We start from the raw sequence: 22,957 nt of genomic DNA, 5'->3' as shown, positions 1-22,957 counted from the left end.
TTCAATTGATTGGACATGATTTGGAAAGGCACACACCTGTCTATATAAGGTCCCACAGTTGACAGTGCATGTCAGAGCAAAAGACAGGATTGTGTCGAGGCTCAGCTCTGTAGAAGGATACCAACAAATGTCATCAGCACTGAAGGTACCCAGGAGCACAGTTTAGAACCACCAAGACTCATCCTAGAGCTGGCTGCTCAGACAAACTGAGCAATCGGGGAAGAAGGGCCTTGGTCAGGGAGGTGACCAAGAACCTGATGGTCACTCTGACAGAGCTCCAGAGATCCTCTGTGGAGATGGGAGAAGGACAACCTTCCAGAAGGACAACCATCTCAGCAGCACTACACCAATCAGGCCTTTATGGTCATGGCCTGATGGAAGCCATTCCTCAGTAAAAGGCACATGACAGCCTGCTCGGAGTTTGCCAAAAGGCACCTAAAGACACTCAGACCATGAGAAACAAGATTCTCTGGTTTGATGAAACCAAGATTGAACTCTTTGGCCTGAATGCCAAGCATCAAGTCTGGAAGAAACCTGGCACCATAGCTACAGTGAAGGATGGTGGTGGCAGCACCATGCTGTGGGGATGTTATTTAGCGGCAGGGACTGGGAGACTAGTCGGGATCGAGGGAAATATGAACGGATCAATGTAGAGGGAGATCCTTGATGAAAACCTGCTCCAGAGCGCTCAGGACCTCAGACTGGGGCAAAGATTCACCTTCCAACAGGACAACGACCCAAAGCACACAGCCAAGACAACATAGGAGTGGCTTCGGGACAAGTCTCTGAATGTTCTTGAGGTGCCCAGCCAGAGCACGGACTTGAACCCGATCAAACATCTCTGGAGAGACCTAAAAATTGTGCAGCGACACTCCCCATCCAAACTGACAGAGCTTGAGAGGATCTGCAGAAAATGTGATTTACTCCCCAAATACAGGTGTACCAAGCTTGTAGTGTCATACCCAAGAAGACTCAAAGATGTAATTGCTGCCAAAAGTGCTTCAACAAAGTACTGAGCAAAGGGTCAGAAAACTTATGTAAATGTGATATTTCCATTTTCTTTTGCTTTTTCATTATGGGGTATTGTGTGTAGATTGATGAGAGAAAAAAACTATTTCATTCATTTTAGAATAAGGCTGTAACGTAACAAAATGTGAAAAAAGTCAAGGGGTCTGAATGCTTTCCGAATGCACTGTATAAAGTTGAAGTCAGAGGTTTACATACACCTTGGCCAAATACATTTAAACTCAGTTTTTCACAATTCCTGACATTTAATCCTAGTAGAAATTCCATGTTTTAGGTCAGTTAGGATCACCACTTTATTTTAAGAATGTGAAATGTCAGAACAACAGTAGAGAGAATGATTTATTTATTTCAGCTTTTATTTGTTTCATCACATTCCCAGTGGGTCAGAAGTTTACATACACTCAATTAGTATTTGGTAGCATTGCCTTTAAATTGTTTAACTTAGGTCAAATGTTTCGGGTAGCCTTCCACAAGCTTCCCACAATAAGTTGGGTGAATTTTGGCCCATTCCTCCTGACAGAGCTGGTGTAACTGAGTCAGGTTTGTAGGCCTCCTTGAGCGGACATGCTTTTTCAGTTCTGCCCACACATTTTCAATAGGATTGAGGTCAGGGCTTTGGACAGAGGAACTCTGCCTAGAAGGTCACCATCCCAGAGTCGACTCTTCACTGTTGACGTTGACACTGGTGTTTTTCCAGTTGAGGACTTGGGAGACGTCTGTTTCTCAAACTAGACACTCTAATGTACTTGTCCTCTTGCTCAGTTGTGCGACAGATTTTTTATGGAATATCTACAGGCCAGAGGCCCATTAGAGGCCCATTATCAGCAACCATCACTCCTGTATTCCAATGGCACGTTGTTAGCTAATCCAAGTTTATCATTTTAAAAGGCACTCTAATGTGATTGTCCTCTTGCTCAATTGTGAACCGGGGCCTCCCACTCCTGTTTCAAATCTGGTTAGAGCCCGTTTGCGCTGTTCTGTGAAGGGAGTAGTACACAGCGTTGTGAGATCTTCAGTTTCTTGGCAATTTCTCGCATGGAATAGCCTTAATTTCTCAGAACAAGAATAGACTGACAAGTTTCAGAAGAAAGCTCTTTGTTCCTGGCCATTTTGAGCCTGTAATCGAACCCACAAATGCTGATTCTCCAGACACTCAACTAGTCTAAAGAAGGCCAGTTTTATTGCTTCTTTAATCAGCACAACCATTTTCAGATGTGCTAACATAATTGCAAAAGGGTTTGCTAATGATCAATTAGCCTTTTAAAATGATACAGTTGGATTAGCTAAACACAAAGTGCCATTGGAACACAGGTGTGATGGTTGCTGATAATGGACCTCTGTACACCCATGTACAGTAGATACTCCATAAAAGAAATCTGCCGTTTCTACAATAGTCATTGACAACATTAACAATGTTGACACCGTATTTCTGATCAATTTGTTATTTTAATGGACGAAAAAATGTGCCCGGATATTTCTAAGTGACCCCAAGATTTTGAATGGTAGTTTACATAGACTTGAAATCACTAGCCACTTTAATAATGGAACGCTAGTCACAATAATAATGTTACATATTTTTGCTTTACTCATCTCATACGTATATACTGTATTCTATTCTACTGTATTTAGTTTATGCCAGTCCGACATTGCTCATCCTAATATTTATATGTTCTTTATAATTCCATTCTTTTACGTTTAGGTTGTGTGTATTGTTGTGAATTGTTACATATTACTGCATTGTTGGAGCTAGAAAAACAAGCATTTCACCACACTTGCAATAACATCTGCTAAACATGTGTATGTGACAAATAAAATTTGCTTTAATTTTTATTTGATGAGGGTTTGATTATTTGATATACAAAAAAAAAAAATATTGCCATGAAATGGAGCATAGAAAACGGCAGAAGGGGTTGTGTTCCCTCTTCACTTGCCTAAATATTGTATTAAGTGACAACGATCTAAGCTAATAAACCAAATCGGCTTTCTCATGCTCACTACACATTCTCTTTTGAGGAGTTGTATAGAGTTGGAGAGCTGTTGGAAAGTTTAGGCCAAATTGGACATGCATTGAATGGTATCTATATAGTTATAGTGCTTCTTTTGATACAGTATGTTTATGTTGAGTGCTTGACCTCATGTGGGTTTATTTTGGCACTTGTTCTTTCAAAACAGTACATCCTGGCTGGAGGTCACTCTGTTTTCAAAAATGTGGACAACACATTTTGTTCTTGTAATGAAGTTTGCACTACAGCCAAAGATATCAGTTGGATCTACTGCTTAGTGTAAGAGATAGGGTGACATCTCTGCCAAAGCATTTGTATGATGCGAAATACAGTTCAAGGTTCAGGGTTCACAATGTGGAGCACAGTTTTTATAGATCCCATTGTGGTCAAACGTGGGAATGTCCATTATGGAGATCTATTTTAGTTCTTTAACCATAAACATCTTAAGCTAAATCACATGGCATGTAGGTGAAATGAACCATACAAGGGTGGTGCTCTAGAAATGTATCATCAGCATTCAAAATGTCTAATTCCCGCAAAATGCCTTCGGTTCTCAGTGGATAGCACAACTGTCTGATTCCATGGATGCAGCCCTCAGGTGTGAGCTGGCACTAGTCTAGAGTGCATAACATTAATAATCTAGAAATAACATTGAACATGTCTTGTGTATTTTGTCAATCAGGAACGCATGTTATGAGGTACCTTTGTCGACCCTGCAGGAAGTGCTGAAACATAACTGCAGTGAACAAGTCCAGTGCCACAGGATGCCATAGGTACAGAGTGATTCTGTTACTGTGTGTGGTGTGATGCCACATTGTGCCATCGTGATTCATTCCATTTAAGTGGCATCATTACACTGACAAAATACCCGGCATAGAATAGGCACTGTAGCATTATATATAGCTGTGCATTATGGCAGCTTTAATGGCCGTTTAGCAGTGTAAATATGAACAAAGGCAATTGCAGTAGGCTATTTATAAACCATTTGTCATTCCTGACAGAAAATGTATGTTTGAAACATCCGTGTAGGAGTGATAATATGTCCAAGTTTGATGGATGTCCTGGTGACATTTTCATGTTGTCAAGTTGATCATGACAATGCCTGATATGACATTCTGTACAGGCTTAGACAAATAGCATCTGATATTGTTCATATGGGTATGATAAGTACTTGTTTGATAAATAGAGATTGAGAGCTCTATTTTGACATTAAACAGTCTTCTGTGAGAACAGAGTGCATTTGGAGGTTGATTTGATTGAATTTAGACCATTTTAAATACATACATAAGGGCGCTCCAGCCAGTGACGCCTCCACAAACAATTTAAGAAAATCATTAATGATAACACAAAGCTTAAAAGCTTATTTTCATTGTGCTCCTTTTGGAGGGGAAGGGGGATGCAGCAAGGTTTGGCAGCAATAGTAGTGACAAGACAAAGACAGACAAAACTATGGACAGGTACATCTCCCTTGTCTCACATGGAGGAACATTGTAATTAAGAATGAATGTCTTGAGGCGTGAGAGATGCGTCTATTCTACGGTTAGCGTAGCTGGTTGTGTAACACTGTCTGGTATCTGCCCTGCCTGCTAGGAGCCTTCATTTGTCAAGAACTGTCTTTTTTCAGATTCACTTTCCATTGGATATCATCTTTTACTTGGACCCTCATCAGCTCATAACTCTTTAAAAAAATATATGTTTTTATTATTTTACCCCTTTTTACTCTCCAATTTCTTGGTATCCAATTGGTAGTTACAGTCTTGTCTCATCGCTGCAACTCCCGTACAGAGACTCGGGAGAGGCGAAGGTCGAGAGCCGTGCGTCCTCCAAAACACAACCCGCACTGTTTCTTGACACAATGCCCACTTAACCCGGAAGCCAGCCACACCAATGTGTTGGAGGAAACCCCGTACACCTGGCGACCGTGTCTGCACGCATGCGCCCGGCCCAGGAGTCGTTAGAGCGCGATGGGACAAGGACATCCCTACCGGCCAAACCCTCCCCTAACCCGGACGACGCTGGGCCAATTGTGCACCGCCCCATGGGTCTCCCGGTCGTGGCAGGCTGAGCTCATAACTAACTAAATTATTTTCATTTCCCCCTTCTAGACTATCCTTCCTTCCCAACGGAAGCTACAGTGACAACAGCAGGAGGATTTTATCCAATGAGCTGGAATCTCAGGACTCCATGGGTGGACTGTCTATAGCCCAGAGATAATGACCTAAACCTGCTTATGTCTTACACAAGTTCAACAAGTGAAATACAGTATGTATTAATGGGGTCGTATGGTCACCACAATGAGATTCTGGTCTGAAGGACTAGTCTGATAGTGATGAAGTCAATCATTTGATTATTGAATTACCAGATCATGGTTTATGAATTTACTGCGTAAAAGCACTGTCCAGTCAGAGTTTTTTCCCCCAGGTGAAGACAATCAGACAATGAAGATGCATGAAGAGATCAAAAGCCAATTAGTGTCTGTGGAATGACATGAGTATTACACCAAGATGATTGTTGGTGATTCATATTCTACGGGTCCCTATGAAGGTAAAAGCTATTGTTGGCTCACCAGTTGTCAGTGTTTCCCCTATATGTATTTTACAAGCGTCGCACTACCGCTGCTAAATCTTGGCCTCCAGTTAATTTTTTAAATATATTTTCGGGATGATAAAACATTTAAAATCTAAACTTCAACAACTAAAACAATATATAAAGGAACGTAGAAAAGATAATGGAGCAATATATATATATATATATATTACACACACACTTTATTTTATTTTAAATAAGATCATATTTGAGGAACAAACAACCACCACAATACAAACTAGTCAGGGAGAATCTGAAATTCCAAAAATGTCATAGCATGGGACCCCCTTTAATTTAGTTGTTTGAGCTACTCAGCATAAGAACAATTGTAGGAAACTAGCTTTAAAACTAAAATTCTCTCTGCCCTATGGCAAAACATGTAGAATTGTCAAGAGGGCTTCTAAAACCGCTCCATTGGCCATGCCTACCACCCCCTGCTTACTTGCCACCCCTGCTGAAAAAAATACCTGGGGGAAAACACTGGATGAAAGAGTCTCATTCCTGGTAGTGACCCGTGTATGTTAAAAACTGTATTTAATTATGTCAATCAACTTAGCATTTACTATTTATATTCAGTTTTGACTCTGACAACAAATATTTCATGTACATTTTAATCTGAAGAGAACTGATGGTATAGACATTACTAAATTGTATTTATTTTGGCTTCAGAAAATAAGGAGCAATGTCTTGTTACTATGTGACAACTTTTTAGTCAGATTTCTTTTGCATTGTTGGATATTATTTGTGATAAATAAATGTGTAACTTCACAATTTTATGTGCCAAGAACTCAGCAACTAACAAAATTGCTTTTGAATTGCTGTCTAATCTAGCCTTATACTTCTGATCATGTAGGCCAGAAAAATTGATGGAGACCGCTGAATAGCAAACAGCTGTAATTGTGTAATACTGGGTTGCCTTGAAAGCATTTAAAACATGTTTGACCATTATGCTGTTATTTCAGTGAGGCAATTACACAGCAAAAATACTCTTCTCCCTCCCTTTTCATAAATGACTAACTTGATTATCCATGATAATTACATGGTTGCTACAATCCCACTCATCGGTCGAGGTTAGAGGAGTGTTTGACCTCAAGGTCAACGATACAATCCAGGATTGATGGCGCAGAAGAGGAATTCATATTCTCTATAAATCGCTCAAGTTTACAGGGCCTGGTTCAATTGAAGGACTTTGGCTCTAATCGAACACTCCCCCATATGATTAACGCCAAACTCTTGTTTCATGTGTATTATGATATACCGTAGATTAAAAAATAAACTCAAAAGATGTCATTGAAATATATTTATTAATTAAGTCAAAAAATATCAAATAAAAACAGGCACATGTTGACAAGACAACGCACATGTCAAGACAAAACACATTGTCAATACCGTATGTGCAATAAGAAAAGTATATTTTCAAGAGCGCAATATTTACATACAGAAAGAGCTGCATGTTGTTCTGCTGGAAGGTCTATCTAAACAGGATACTTCCTCCGGTGGAGCCTGGCCATTTATAAACAAGTCAAATATCAAAAGGAATATCAAAAGTACTGCATGTAACATCTAAGGGGCTCTACCGTATCAAACTTGTGATTCACTTCCCTGGACTGCACAGTATTAATAACTGGAAAACATGGCTTTATGATGTTTCATCCACACCTGACACATAGAGTCCCTTTAGACCTATTCACTTCCATACAGGGTGTCCAAAAATAAGCATTTACAAAAAGACAAAATAGGTCACATTTCAAAGTAACAGCAACACAAACTACAAAAAATGATTTACATCAAGATAACAAAGACTTGCATTACCTGAAATGCTCACTGACCATTACAAACACCGGCCATATATACACACACACGAGGAGTGCCAAGTGGACACAACACCCTGTGCGGGGTGAATTGTCCACACACACACACACATCTTAAAACATGGGGACCATCAAGAGAAAATCAGAAAAGGTCCTTTGCTGTCGAATTGAAAACGGCATCATTTGTCTTTTTGGACAGGTCACCCTGGGGGGAATGAAAGGACACATATTTTAGTAACTGATATACCCCTCCCCACCCCCATAAAAAAAAGCAATCTAGAAGAGTAAGCAGAATGCGAAGAAAAAAAAACATTTAAATTCATGTGTCTGGTATGGATTATTGAAGTAAACATTGAAAGTTGAGGTGGCAGCATATAAGGCTGGTCTTACAGTGAAGTTAACTGGTCGATAAAGCCTTATGCGCCTATTATTATTATTTTTTATTCATCTTGTGCTGCTGGCGGTAGGTGCACTTGATTCAGAAGCCCTGCGCGCCAGATAATCAAAGTACTCCCATTTTGAACCATTTCATTTGTCTGAAGGAACAAACTCTGCCTACCCGGCAGACCTGAGAGAGCTAAATCAAGTGCACTGGCCTATTGAATAGCTCAAATCACCATGCCTACAGCTTCCACAACACCCAAACTACATGAGATCTAATCACTTTAAAACCCATGACCAGAGAGACTTAAAGAACACAGCAAAGAGCTGCTGCTTTCATACTTCAGTTTAATTCACCACTGTCAACACTGTTTTTATTCAACACTTTTACAAAACATAAAAATGCGCTTCACCCTACTTCTACTCCCGCTACAACCAGATCTGTAGCTGCAATGAATGAGTAGCCAAAAGTATCGACAGCCCTGCATTATAATTATAAGCAGCTCGTCGTGTCTATTTTAATATGGAGGTCATGAATTTGTACTCCATTACTCTAATGTACTTGTCCTCTTGCTCAGTTGTGCACCAGGGCCTCCCACTCCTCTTTCTATTCTGGTTAGAGCCAGTTTGTGCTGTTCTGTGAAGGGAGTAGTACACAGCGTTGTACCAGATCTTCAGTTTCTTGGCAATTTCTCACATGGAATAGCCTTCATTTCTCAGAACAAGAATAGACTGAGTTTCAGAAGAAAGTGCTTGGTTTCTGACCATTTTGAGCCTTTAATTGAACCCACAAATGCTGAGGCTCCAGATACTCAACTAGTCTAAAGGCCAGTTTTATTGCTTCTTTAAAAATCAGAACAGTTTTCAGCTGTGCTAACAATTGCAAAAGGGTTTTCTAATGATCAAATAGTCTTAAAAAATAATACACTTGGATTAGCTAACAACAGGAGTGGAACACAGGAGTGATGGTTGCTGATAATGGGCCTCTGTACGCCTATGTAGATATTCCATTTTTATTTTAATTTTAAATCAGCCGTTTCCAGCTACAATAGTCATTTACAACATTAACAATGTCTACACTGTATTTCTGATCAATTTGATGTTATTTTAATGCACAAAAAAAAAAGTGCATTTCTTTCAAAAACAAGAACATTTCTAAGTGTTCCCAAACGTTTGAATGGCAGTGTATGGTCCGACAAGAACAAGATTGGCAGTATGCTGTGGTAATATATTAGGCATACAGCACAAACGTCATTCCTACAGAACTGGTTTAATTAGATTAATGTTGCATAGGCCTCGATTCATGTCATGCTTTTAATTAATTCTGTGAGGTAGATCTCGGCTTGCTTTTTGACTGCGAAAGTGATCTTGACTGAGAAAAGGTTGGTGATCGCTGAGTTCGAGTATAGTTTAAAAGGCTGGTCTTACAGTGAAGTCAGAGTAGCTGATGTCAACAGGATTTTTCTCCTCTGTACCGTTGTACTCCTGCAGGGGTGTTCTCTGACTACTGCTGCTTCTCTCAAGGGACTTGGTTTTCTGCTTAGCCAATGAATGGACAAACAAACAGCACATCAGTCAACAAACTGAGCATGCAACACTTCCTTCCCAGCAGTCTCTGCTAATCCATTTGAAGTATTCAATTTCTGCATCTCTTTACCATAATGATTGACCTTGGAAAGAGTTTAGATTCTAAAGACAAGTTTTGATTTTGCTGTCAATATTCTTTCACAAGCTAAGTTGACTGTGGCCGAATGAATACCGCTTGAATAAGAACAATTCTATAACAACATCACCTAGTGGTTGTTTTAATAGTTGTCCAGCAATATAAAAGGAAGATGTTGAACATTCAATTTGGATATACGTGTGCAAGCACAAGAACCAATGATGGGTCACAGTTTGGAGTGAGTGCTGTGTGTGTGTACCTGCATCTGAATCTGGGAGAGAGGAGGCTTGCTGCTAGGCACACTGATGAAGGTGCTGGATGAGTTGCAGCTGTAGGAGCGCACCATGATGGGCTGTGTAGGAGTCTGCTGAAAGGACAGTCATGGTGGTCAAGGTCAATTGGCCCAGCGTCGTCTGGGTTTGGCTGGTGTAGGCAGTCATTGTTAATAAGAAAGTTAAGAACAGACTTGCCTAGTTAAATAAAAAGTTACCACAATAGTAAATTGGCCAGTTGGTTTTGGAGGAGAGTGAACTAGCCCTATGTGGACCACTGCTAGTTACTGTACCTTCCTGATCTTGTTGGGGGTGAGGGTGTTCATCCCGCCATGGGCCCTCTTTGTGGGAGTTTTGAAGAGAGTTGTCATTTCTCCCTTCTTTGATGTCTGCAACACAGAGACAAACAAAGCCTCAGTCACAGACCAGTCAATAACAAACAGACCATTCTGCTGGGGACAGAATGGTAAAATCCCTGTTTCCCACCACTCAACAGTTACACATGCTGACCACCATATGGTGTACAAGTCTATTTCAATCTAAGTTCAGCACAGTACGTTTTAGAATTGGCCTTTTGCACATGGGAACAGGGAGATCAGGTTTGTTGATAGTTTTTAAAGACAAATAGCAAACCCCCACCCGAAGCCTCTATGGACCAGTATTGGGCTGACTGGGGACCACTGCTGGGTCAATGTGAGAGCATTATGAGGGGCTGGACTTACAGTGACACGTTCACTCTTCTCCTTGCCCCTCAGCTGTTTGTGCTCCTCCCATTGGGTGGAGATGTAGGTCATGACTCTCTGGCCCTGGACCAGGAAGGCAGTACCCTGGTCCTTCTCCCAGCTCTCAACACCAGTCCTCAGCTCTTCCTCCAACTAGTCACATCACATAACAGGGAGGATCAACATCACTTTTCCTTTGTAAAAATCCTTTATACACACACACATTTAAACTGTATACATCATTGGCATTTTACATAAGGTCACAACCTCACTGACACCATCATATACCCATCATACAGTGGGGCAGCAGCATACAGTGGGGCGAGATTTGACATTGAATAAAGGAGGCGGTGATCTTTTGATTACCATCAACCATTGCTGCCACTTTTCAGACATTACATTTTAAATGTACAGTATATTTCAAAAAATATATTCACTGAACAAAAATATGAATGCAACATGTAAAGTGTTGGTCCCATGTTTAATGAGCTGAAATAAAAGATCCCAGAAACTTTCCACACACAAAAAGCTTATTTCTCTAAAATTATGAACAAATTTGTTTACATCCGTTAGGGAGCATTTCTCCTTTGCCAAGCTATTCCATCCACTTGACAGGTGAGGCATATCAAGAAGATGATTAAACAGCATGATCATTACCACAGGTGCACATTGTGCTGGGGACAATAAAAGTTTCCTGACTGCAAGAATCTTTTAGAGAATTTGGCAGTACGTCCACAGGTGCACATTGTGCTGGGGACAATAAAAGTTTCCTGACTGCAAGAATCTTTTAGAGAACTTGGCAGTACGTCCAACCAGCCTCAACCGCAGACGTGTGGGCGAGCGGGTTTCTGATGTCAACGTTGTGAACAGAGTGCCCCATGGTGGCAGTGGGGTTATGGGATGGGCAGGCATAAGCTTCAGAGAATGAACACAATTGCATTTTATTGATGGCAATTTGAATGCAGTGATACCGTGACGAGAACCGAGGCCCGTTGTGGTGCCATTCATCCACCACTTCATGTCCAGCATGATAATGCACAGCTCAATATCGCAAGGATCTGTACACAATTCCTGGAAGCTGAAAATGTCCCAGTTCTTCCATTCTCAGACAAGTCACCCATTGAGCATGATTGCGATGCTCTAGACCAACATGTACAACAGCCCTACTTTAAAAACAAAGAATATATACATTTTTTTTTTCTCCCTCCAACTGCCAAATAAAGTTATTAGAGGGACATGTTGAGGAGTCAAATCCAGCCTTACCTTTGGCAACATCTTCTGAACTTTGACCTTCTCTTTGGCCTCTTTGAGAAGGGCACCTCCTCTGTTGGAGAAGCGGTTTGGATCATTGGCCTTTTTCTGCAAAGAGGTTTGAAAATTAGATATGTTTCTATGTCAAGTGGAACAAAAACAATTCTGCACCACACTGAACATGTATCAGAAACAAGAGCAGCTGGTATCTACTGTGGATATTTTTGATTGAAAACCATTACATGCGTCAAGTGGTACACAATTAAAAATACATATTTGCACTTTATTTCACAAACATAGCTTGACCGCAAATTCCAGCATTACCTCAAAGTCCAGGAAGAGGGCCCAGTACTTCTCCCATTTCTGCAGAACCTCCAGTAAGGGTTTAGCCTGATCATAGTAATTCTTCACCTTCAATAGCTCAGCATCATGCAGTGCCAACAATTCCTCTGTGAAGTCATCTAGGGAAAGACGGATCGGTTCGATCAGTATGTATGCGTTTTGCGCATGAGTGAGAGGAAGTATTTCCATTATTGTTCTACCTACCGTCACAGATGTGGGCATTGAAGGGTTCACGGTGCTCAGTGCCCTGGTTGCACTTGTCCCAGAGAGCCACTAGTTCCTGTCGGACCTTGTCAATCACATCCTCCAACATGGCTTTCTGCAGGACTGTCAGACGATCAACCTCCCCCTGCCACTGGAAGGGCAACAAGGTCAGGTTCAGTAGGAGTAAAAATACATCTCTGAAACAGCAACATGAGGTACCATCTGAACTCGTTCCTTAAGAAATACTCATTTAAATTTTCCGTATGCCCTAATGCAGTGTTTCTCAACTCCAGTCCTCAAGTACCTCCCAACAGCACATGTTTTTGTTGTAGCCCCAGACAAACTCACCTGATTCAACTCATTGAGGGCTTGATCATTAGTTGACAAGTTGAATCAGGTGTGCTTGTCTGGGACTACAACAAAAATGTGTACTGTTGAAGGTACTGGAGTTAGGAAACACTGCCCTAATGATACAGGACTGTCAAACACTGATGTTCTAGCACCATTGTAAAGGTATTCTCTGTTCCCTTGTTAGTCAATTCTGGGGAAACTTAATTGTTATGGTGCCATGTTTACTGTTTTGCAGTGGTATGCCGGTGAAGCTTTGTCCAACACAGTGGTGTATGGTATGCCGGTGAAGCTTTGTCCAACACAGTGGTGAAGGGAGATGTATGAAGAGGGAGTTCCAACCTGTGCGATTTGGTCAGAAAGGGTACCCCGCACACTCTCCTGGAACGCAGTGCGATCTTGCTCCAGCGCTTCCAGACGATTCCACAGGCTTATAGCTCGTTCTTTCAGCTCAGCCAGAGTATTCATCAGCGATTCCTTCTTGACCTTCATCTAAACAAAAATATACTAATATAATTGGTCAAAAGTCCTAGAACCAAAACAACAAATCTTTGAGTAATCGTTAGTAAGTTTTATCAAATTATTTTCAGTACCTGGGACAACAGCAGTTGGAGGGCTTTGATGTTTTCATGCGTGAGCAGGAATATCTCCTCGCCATGACACACAGACTCTTTCTCCAGACTGGTTTCTGGTTTCTGACCCATGTCCTCCATGAGCTTCCTGATGTCCTCACGCAGCCCCGAGAACACCTTTGCTCGACTCTTCTACAGAACGGGGGAAGGGAGGGACAAGAGACGAGATGCTTCCAACAAAAGACAAATATCACAAGACCACAAAAGAGACTTAAAAAATAAGAAATTAATAATAGTGTTCTTAGTAATACTTGAGTCAGGTATTCATAACATTCACACTAAAGTCTTGCCATCCTGGCAGCTGTTGCAATACCTTTTCTTCACTGAGGGTCTTGAGGTGCTCCCGGAACTCCTGCAACTGAGTGCGTGAGGGTATGCTGCCTGTGGGAACATAATAGGGAGTGACGCACAGCTCCAAGCACAGTTCCTTATCCTGCTGCTGCAGTCCGTGTAACTCCTTCAAACGATCCCCCTTCTCCTTGGTCAGAACCTCCACACGCAGACGCAGGTTCTTCTCGATCTGGAGGACTGTCAGGCCCTCCTCCAACTGACAGGTGGACAAGATGGAGACAGGAGGTTAGCACAATGGAAGGTAAAGAGTCAAGGGGTGGAACCAGCTAAATTATTGAGACACAGAACCTTTAAAGACCAACCTTTACTGTTGTTAAGCCTGAAGAAATAACCACTTACTTTGTATGGATCCATTGACATTTCCAGACACAAGGTATCCAACTGTTTTTCAAAAGTGATGACATTGGTTCGGATGCGGTGCTTCAAAGCTTCCTCCTCAGTGATCATGTCATTCAAAAGGCCCTTTAGATTAGGAATGTCAAGTCAGTCTGTTAATTAGTTACTTGACAAGGCTTCCGTTTCAGTTAATCTACATTTCCTGTTTTCTGAAGCCTCACCTCAATGTGTTTCTTCACAGTCTCCATCCGCTCCACCCTCTGCTCCTCCATGATGCCCATGCTGTCCCAGATGTCCACCAGCTTGGCCATGGCATGGTTTATACCCGTCACTAGAGAGAAAGCCAGGGCTTCACTGCAGAGATGAGTGACATGACCATTACATTTGGTAACTTCAGCTGGCTAAGTAGCAAACACATTGCCCAACAAATCTGAATAGGATACCAATTATTGGTATACCGTTTGAAACCAAGCACTGCAAAAACAATATTTCTTTAGGGGGTAGATCGGCTTTAATATTGCAGATTGACAGAATCTATGTAATTGTCTGCATTTCCAATGACTTATTTAAGTAAATCAAATATGAAAAAAATTGATACATAGTACCAGTCAAAAGTTGACACACCTACTCATTCAAGGGTTTTTATTTTTACTATTTTTTACAATAGAAACATTTCACTGTAGAACCTCTAGCACTGCACAACACGACTCTGCTAACAATTTAGTTCCACCCCCCCACACACATGCAGTGACATCACCTGGTTTAAATGCCATTTCTAGAGACAATATCTCTTTCATTATCACTATATGCACAGGTTTACCCCCACTGTATTCACATCCTACTATACCTTTGTCTGTACATTATGCCTTGAATATATTCTACCGTGCCCAGAAATTGGCTCCTTTTACTCTCTGTTCTGAACATACTAGGCGTCCAGTTCTGTTAGCCTTTAGCCGTACCCTTATCCTACTCCTCCTCTGTTCCTCTGGTGATGCAGAGGTTAATCCAGAGGCCCTGCAGTGTCTACCTCCACTCCCATCCCCCAGGCTCTCTCATTTGTTGACTTCTGCAACCGTAAAAGCCTTGGTTTCATGCATGTTAACATTAGAAGCCTCCTCCCTAAGTTTGTTTTATTCACTGCCCTAGCACACCCCACCAATCCGGATGTCCTAGCCCTGTCTGAATCCTGGCTTAGGAAGACCACCAAAAACTGAAATTTCCTTTCCTAACTATAACATTTTCCGACAAGATAGAACTGCCAAAGGGGGCGATGTTGCAATTTACTGCAAAGAAAACCTGCAGAGTTCTGTCTTACTATCCAGGTCTGTACCCCCAAAAATTTAGCTTCTACTTCTAAAAATGAACCTTTCCAGAAACAAGTCTCTCACCGTTGCTGCTTGCTATAGACCACCCTCTGCCCCCAGCAGTGCCCTCAACACCATATGTGATTTGATTGCTCCCCCTCATCTATCTTCTGAGCTCGTGACCTAAAAGGGGAAATGCTTAACACCCCGGCCATCCTAAAATCTAAGCTTGATGCCCTCAATCTCAAACAACTTATCAATGAACCTACCAGATCCCCAAATCCGTAAACACGGGCACCCTCATAGATATCATCCTAACTAACTCACCCTCCAAATACACCTCTGCTGTTATCAACCAAGATCTCAGCCTTTCTAATCGACCTGGCCGGAGTATCCTGGAACGCCATTGACCTCATCCAGACAGAGAATGCCTGGTTATTCTTTAAAAGTTCCTTCCTCACCATCTTAAATAGGCATGCCCCATTCAAAAAAATGTAGAACCGGGAATAGATATAGCCCTTGGTTCACTCCAGACCTGCACAAAAACATCCTGTGGCGTTCTGCATTAGCATCGAATAGCCCCCGTGATATGCAACTTTTCAGGGAAGTTAGGAACCAATATACACAGGCAGTTAGGAAAGCTAAGGCTAGCTATTTTAAACAGAAATTTGTATCCTGCAGTACAAACTCAAAAATGTTATGGGACACCATTGTCCATGGAGAATAAGAGCACCTCATCCCAGCTACCCACTGCTCTGAGGCTAGGAAAGACTTACAACCAACAAATTCACTATAATTGAGAATTTCAATAAGCATTTCTCTACGGCTGGCCATGCTTTCCACCTGGCTACCCCGACCCTGGTCAACTGCCCGGCACCCTCCACAGCAACCCACCCAAGCCCCCACCATTTCTCCTTCACCCATATCCAGATAGCTGATGTTCTGAAAGTGCGGCAAAATCTGGACCCCTACAAATCAGCCGGGCTAGACAATCTGGACCCTCTCTTAAATTATCTGCCTAAATTGTTGCAATCCCTATTACTAGCCTGTTCAACCTCTCTTCGTATCGTCTGAGATTCCCAAAGATTGGAAATCTGCCGCTGTCATTCCTCTCTTCAAAAGGGTGACACTCTAGACCCAAACTGCTACATACCTATATCTATCCTACATCTAAGGTCTTCGAAAGCCAAGTTAACAAACAGATTACTGACCATTTTGAATCACATTGCATAGCGGAGAAGGTACAATCTGGTCATGGGTGCACCTCAGCCACGCTCAAGGTCCTTAACGATATCATAACCACCATCGATAAGAGACATTACTGTGCAGCTGTATTCATCGACCTGGCCAAGGCTTTCGACTGTCAATCACCACATTCTTATTGGCAGACTCAACAGCCTTGGTTTCTCAAATGATTGCCTCGCCTGGTTCACCAACTACTTCTCTGATAGACAGTGTGTCAAATCGGAGGGCCTGTTGTCCGGACCTCTCGCAGTCTATGGGGGTGCCATAGGGTTCAAATCTCGGGCCGACTCTCTTCTCTGTACACATCAATGATGTCGCTCTTGCTGCTGGTGATTCTCTATTCCACCTCTACGCAGACAACACCATTCTGTATACTTCTGGCCCTTCTTTGGACACTGTTAACTAACCACCAGACGAGCTTCAATGCCATACAACTCGCCTTCCGTGGCCTCCAACTGCTCTTAAACGCAAGAAACTAAATGCATGCTATTCAACCGATCACTGCCCGCACCTGCCCGCCCATCCAGCATCACTACTCTGGATGGCTCTGACTTAGAATACGTGGATAACTACAAATACCTAGGTGTCTGGCTAGACTGTAAACTCTCCTTCCAGATTCACATTAAGCATCTCCAATCAAAAGTTTTATCTAGAATCTGCTTCCTATTTCGCAAAACAAAGCTTCCTTCACTCATGCTGCCAAACATACCCTCGTAACACTGACCATCCTACCCTTCCTTGACTCCGGCGATGTCATCTATAAAATAGCCTTCAACACGCTACTCAGCAAACTGGATGTAGTCTATCACAGTGCCATACGTTTTGTCACCAAAGCCCCATATACTACCCACCACTGCGACCTGTACGCTCTCGTTGGCTGGCCCTCGCTTCATACTCGTCACCAAACCCACTGGCTACAGGTTATCTACAAGTCTCTGCTAAGTAAAGCACCGCCCTATCTCAGCTCGCTGGTCACCATAGCAGCACCCACTCGTAGCTCACGCTCCAGCAGGTATATCTCACTGGTCACCCCCAAAGCCAATTCCTCCTTTGGTCACCTTTCCTTCCAGTTCTCTGCTGCCACTGACTGGAACTAACTGCAAAAATCACTGAAGCTGGAGATTCCCATCTCCCTCACTAGCTTTAAGAACCAACTGTCAGAGCAACTCACAGATCACTGCACCTGTTCATAGCCCATCAGTATACAGCCCATCTATTTTGCTCCTTTTGCACCACAGTATCTCTACTTGCACATCTACCACTCCAGTGTTTATTTGCCATATTGTAATTACTTCGCCACCATGGCCTACTTATTGCCTTACCTCCCTAATCTTACCTCATTTGCACTCACTGTATATAGACTTTGTTTTCTTTTTTTCCCTACTGTATTATTGACTGTATGTTTTGTTCATTCCATGTGTAACTCTGTTGTATGTGTCGAACTGCTATGATTTATCTTGGCCAGGTCGCAGTTGCAAATGAGAACTTGTTCTCAACTAGCTTACCTGGTTAAATAAATAGAAAAAAAATAGAAAAAAGTCAAACAAATCAATATATATTTCATTATTCAAAGTAGCCACCCTTTGCCTTGACAGCTTTGCATACTCTTGGCATTCTCTCAACCAGCTACAACTGGAATGCTTTTCCAACAGTCTTGAAGGAGTTCCCACATATGCTGAGCACTTGTTGGCTGCTTTTCCATCACTCTGAGGTCCAACTTATCCCAAACCATCACAATTGGGTTGAGGTCTGGTGATTGTGGAGGCCAGATCATCTGATGCATCACTCCCCTTCTTGGTCAAATAGCCCTTACATAACCTGGAGGTGTGTTGGGTCATTGTCCTGTTTAAAAACAAATGATAGTCCCTCTAAGCGCAAACCAGATGGGATAGCGTATCACTGCAGAATGCTGTGGTAGGCATGCTGGTTAAGTTTGCCTTGAATCCTAAATAAATCAGACAATGTCACCAGCAAAGCACACCTCAATGCTTCACGGTGGGAACCACACATACGGAGATAATACGTTCACTTACTCTGCATGTCACAAAGATACGACGGTTGGAACAAAAAAAAGAAAATCACAAATTTGGACTCATCAGACCAAAGGGAAGATTTCCACCGGTCTAATGTCCATCGCTCGTATTTCTTGGTCCAAGCAAGTATCTTCTTGGTGTCCTTTAGTAGTGTTTTTTTGTTGTTGCAGCAATTCAACCATGCAGTCTCCTCTGAACAGTTGATGTTGAGATGTGTCTGTTAGTTAAACTCTGAAGCATTTATTTGGGCTGCTATCTGAGGTGCAGTTAATTTCTGAGGCCGTTAACTAATGAACTTATTTGCAGAGGTACCTCTGGGTCTTCCTTTCCAGTGGCGGTCCTTATGAGAGCCAGTTTCATCATAGCGCTTGATGGCCTTTGCGACTGCACTTGAAGAAACGTTCAAAGTTCTTGAAATGTTCCGGATTGACTGACCTTCATGTCTTAAAGTAATGATGTACTGTCGTTTCTCTTTGCTTTTACTAAATAGGGCTATCTTCTGTATACCAACCCTACCTTGTCACAACACAACTGATTGGATCAAACGCATTAAGGAAAGAAATTCCATATTAACTTAACCTGTTAATTGAAATGCATTCCAGGTGACTACCTCATGAAGCTGGTTGAGAGAATGCGAAGAGTGAGCAACGCTGTCATCAAGGCAAAGGGTGGCTACTTTGAAGAATCTCAAATATATTTAGATTATTATAAAAAAAATGTTTTACACTTGTTTTGTTTACTCCATGATTCCATATGTGTCATTTCATAGTTTTGATGTCTTCACTATTACTCTACTATGTAGAAGATAGTAAAAAAAATAAAGGAAAACCCTTGAATGAGTAGGTGTCCAAACTTTTTACTGGTACTGTATAAAAAAAGATCTATATTATTTTCCCCCAACCCTACCATCCCTCCCCTAATTGGAGTAAACTAATGGACAACACTCAGGCTTCTACATCCAGCTCATACATACATTTTACAGACAGTATATTTAAGCAATAAGGCATGGGGTTGTGGTATATGGCCAATATACCATGGCCAAGGGCTGTTCTTAGGCATGACGCAACTGGTTACCAACTTAACCTCTTGAGTGTAGGGGGGAGTATTTTGATGTTTGGACGAAAAACTTACCCAAATGAAACTGCCTATTCCTCAGGCCCAGAATATGCATATAATTGTCAGATTAGGATAGAAAACACTAAAGTTTCCAAAACTGTCAAAATATTGTCAGTGAGATTAACAGAACTGATATTGCAGGCGAAAACCTAAGGAAAATCCAACCAGGAAGTGCTGTTTTTCCAGAAACCTCTGTTCCATTGCATGCCTTCCTTCCATTTAAAGAGATATCAACCAGATTCCTTTCTCTATGGCTTAAACATGTTGTGAACAGTCTTTACACAGTTTCAGGCTTATTCTGAAAAATGAACGAAAAGGATCACATCGTGTCATTGGATGACTGGGTGCCAGCAGAGTTTTGCATGCGCAACAGCTTGGAGCAGACATTTTCTCACTCTCTCCTATTGAAAAAGCTACGGTCCTGTTGAAATATTATTGATTATTTATTGTAAAAACAACCTGAGGATTTATTATAAAAAACATTTGACATGTTTCTACGAACTTCACGGATACTATTTGGAATTTTCATCTGCCCCGTCGTGACCGCTCGAGCCTGTGGATTTCTGAACAAACACACCAACCAAATGGAGGTATTTTGGATATAAAAATAATCTTTATGGAACAAAAGGAACATTTGTGTAACTGGGAGTCTCGTGAGTAAAAACATCTGAAGATCAAAGGTAAGCGATTCATTTTATGGCTTCTCTGACTTTCGTGACCAATCTACTTTGCTGCTAGCTGTTTGTAATGTTTTGTCTGCTGAGAGAGATGTCCTAACAAACGCTTGGATAGCTTTTGCTGTAAAGCTTTTTTGAAATCTGACACACCAGGTGGATTAACAAACTAAGCTGTGTTCTGCTATATTGCACTTGTTATTTCATGAAAATTAAATCCTTTTCGTAATTTAATTTGAATTTGGCGCTCTGCAATTCAGCGATGTTGACGCACCCTTCTTGGGTGCGCCAAGAAGTTAATTAGAGCAGTAAAAATACATGTCAAGACCGTGGTGTACGGGCTGATATACCACGGCTGTCAGCCAATCAGCATTCAGGGCTCAAACTACCCAGTTTATAATTTACAACAGTTATTTTTTTGTTTGTTTTTAATCCCATACTTCAGCCCCATTCGCAAACACATTACTTAATTGAATATGATACCAATTATTGGTATACAGTCAAACCAAGCACTGCAAAAACTTGGAAAGTTTCCTTACAAGCCAGAATCTTGTATAAAATTACATTTGCACTTACTCTACTGGTTGTCTGTGCGGTTGGTCCTTCAGCAGGTCAAAATGTGAGACAAAATATCCACAGAAGTGTTGTCTTCCTGAATTATTAGAGCACCGGTACTGGCGTTGTTATATCTGTCACATGCTTACACCATGTAAACACCTTCAAGACTTTTGTTGTATCCTATCCATGTACTTCTGTCTTGTGCACATGTCTTAGCAGATGACCAAACAAGTATTGACTGCCACACAGAGACCCACATTTTGATGTCTGTTTAATACTATTTTCCTGTGGATATTTTGTCTCAAACACATCAGACTATTCTGATTGAAATGGCAATGTGTGGAAATCATACAATTAAAATGAACTACAACTTCAGTTTAAGAACCCAACCGCTTTTACGTCACGTTGAACAGACAAAACATTTTGCAATATACTTGGCTTAATGAATACACCCCTGGCCCGGGCAAAAGTAGTTTGCATCGGGTGAAGAGTGATTGCATTCGTTGGCAAAGTTCACGCAAAACGAAAGTGAGGTAGATTAAGGATGTGGAGTAATGAGTACGATTCTGTGTTCACGTGCAAAAGTGATTGCTTTTGATAAACGCTCTGCCTTTCCAATGAAATATAGTATGAAAATTTGAATATATACTTTATGGAAATGAGATGTTTGTTTCTTAACAATGGATCATGTTGCCGAACGGTGCAGATTGGGTTTTCACCGGGTTGTCACTAGTTACCACAGCCAAAATTGGCTAAATCGTAAAAATACATGAAAACAAAAACTTGCTTTCCTTTCTGGTCTTAAGGTTAGGCACAAGGTTAGCAGTGTGGTTAAAAGCAGACACATTTTAGAAATAGGCAGGGTTTAGCCATAATTATGACTTTGTGGATGTGGCATTGAGATGGAGGCCTCGTCATTGTATCGGTGCCATTATATTTAGTGTCTGTGACAGCATGGGTAGCGCCATCACAGATATTAAAATGAGCCAGATAGTTGATCGGAAGTATACATGTGAAGCATCTCATTGGTGTTTCTCTCACTGCCAAATATGGTGATGACAGTCTAATAAAAATGTGTGATGTGGGGATGATTTAACGATAAAGCGCGTTGAAGACTCCTCTTGCCCCACGGGTCTATTCATTGCGCCAATTCTGTTGCAAAACGTTCCTTAGTTTCGTTTGCTTCCGTTTTATGAGAGACCTGCATTTGTCCAAAAACGAGTTTAGTTCTGTTTGGTTATTAAACTGAACGTGTTCTGTAATGAATACTCCCGAGCTAGAAAACGTGTGTTTAACTATTGGTGCGTTCAAGACACCTGGGAACACTAAAAATGACGGTCAAATCATGACGTCTGATCTTCAGGTCGGGAAGTTAAGAGTTCTAGAAATAGGCCCGAGTTCTTGAGTTAGATGACCATTAAACGATTTTTTCCGCCAGCCGGGTTCCCAATTGTCTTGAACTCACAAATCCGATATATACGAGTTACCAGTTGTTTTGAACGCGGAATAACTTAATTTAGCTAACCTAATATAGTCATTGTCAGAATAAGAGTAGTCTAGTATGAGACGTTCCCCCACCCCAGCAATGGCATTGGCTTTTTGCATTGTGGTAGCTACTTCTAATTTAAATCACACATTGCTGCAGCAAACATAACTAGAGATACTCCTAAGTATAGCTAACGTTAACTCCTTACTAATATGGTTAATTATGGCCACTTTAGCTAGCAAACCAAGTCAACTTACCTCCTCCGGCTTGACATAACGTTAGCTGCTCTGAAAACTAGGTAGCTATTGACGAATATAAATGTTTTACATTAAATTAAAAAGACGTGTGTCTGGCTGGTTTGAATTGTCATTATAGCCGCGACGAAGCAATGGTGCTATTCACTAATGACACTCCCCTTTTCTCGTTTTGGTCAGAGAGGCTCTCTGCCTCCGTCAAGTGGATAGTAAGCTACATTACATTTTCACTTTAGTACTGAACGTTGTCAGTCAAAATACTGTAGCCAGCTATTGCTGATTAGATTAGACACGTTAGACAGTGCATTCAATACATTTTCAATAAACAGTTAGATCAAATTGCAATGAATGTCTGTAAT

The 22,957-nt window shown here is 41.5% G+C and overlaps 2 protein-coding genes across 5 annotated transcripts in view; one reads left to right on the top strand and one right to left on the bottom strand.

The window, feature by feature from the left end:
• Positions 1 to 6,380, top strand: part of si:dkey-247m21.3 (5-hydroxytryptamine receptor 4) — a 72,546-nt gene extending 66,166 nt beyond the window's left edge. The window contains exon 7 of the mRNA XM_046306669.1: positions 5,135 to 6,380. Within this exon, the coding sequence (XP_046162625.1) occupies positions 5,135 to 5,243 (109 nt within the window). The 3' untranslated portion in view covers positions 5,244 to 6,380. The remainder of the gene's footprint in view (positions 1 to 5,134) is intronic.
• Positions 6,381 to 6,900: 520 nt separating this feature from the next.
• On the bottom strand, positions 6,901 to 22,754 carry LOC123999678 (protein regulator of cytokinesis 1-like). 4 transcript variants are annotated; one of them, XM_046305657.1, is made up of 14 exons: positions 22,602 to 22,754; positions 14,150 to 14,282; positions 13,932 to 14,054; positions 13,555 to 13,788; positions 13,203 to 13,373; positions 12,952 to 13,101; positions 12,262 to 12,412; positions 12,040 to 12,176; positions 11,728 to 11,823; positions 10,465 to 10,617; positions 10,036 to 10,131; positions 9,730 to 9,837; positions 9,236 to 9,346; positions 6,901 to 7,631 (listed from the first exon to the last, which is right to left on the bottom strand). In XM_046305657.1, the coding sequence occupies exons 1-14, from the start codon at positions 22,616 to 22,618 to the stop codon at positions 7,569 to 7,571; spliced, it is 1,743 nt and encodes a 580-aa protein (XP_046161613.1). In that variant the 5' UTR covers positions 22,619 to 22,754; the 3' UTR covers positions 6,901 to 7,568. The 4 variants fall into 4 exon arrangements, with proteins under 4 accessions (XP_046161613.1, XP_046161615.1, XP_046161614.1 ...); XM_046305659.1 differs by having other exon boundaries at positions 9,236 to 9,343; XM_046305658.1 differs by having other exon boundaries at positions 9,730 to 9,834.
• Positions 22,755 to 22,957: the final 203 nt, after the last annotated feature.

This window comes from Oncorhynchus gorbuscha, linkage group LG16 (assembly GCF_021184085.1).
Source record: "Oncorhynchus gorbuscha isolate QuinsamMale2020 ecotype Even-year linkage group LG16, OgorEven_v1.0, whole genome shotgun sequence".
Lineage (NCBI taxonomy): Eukaryota > Metazoa > Chordata > Actinopteri > Salmoniformes > Salmonidae > Oncorhynchus > Oncorhynchus gorbuscha.
Note: the sequence above shows the minus strand (reverse complement) of the source record. Positions and strands in the feature narration are given on the sequence as shown.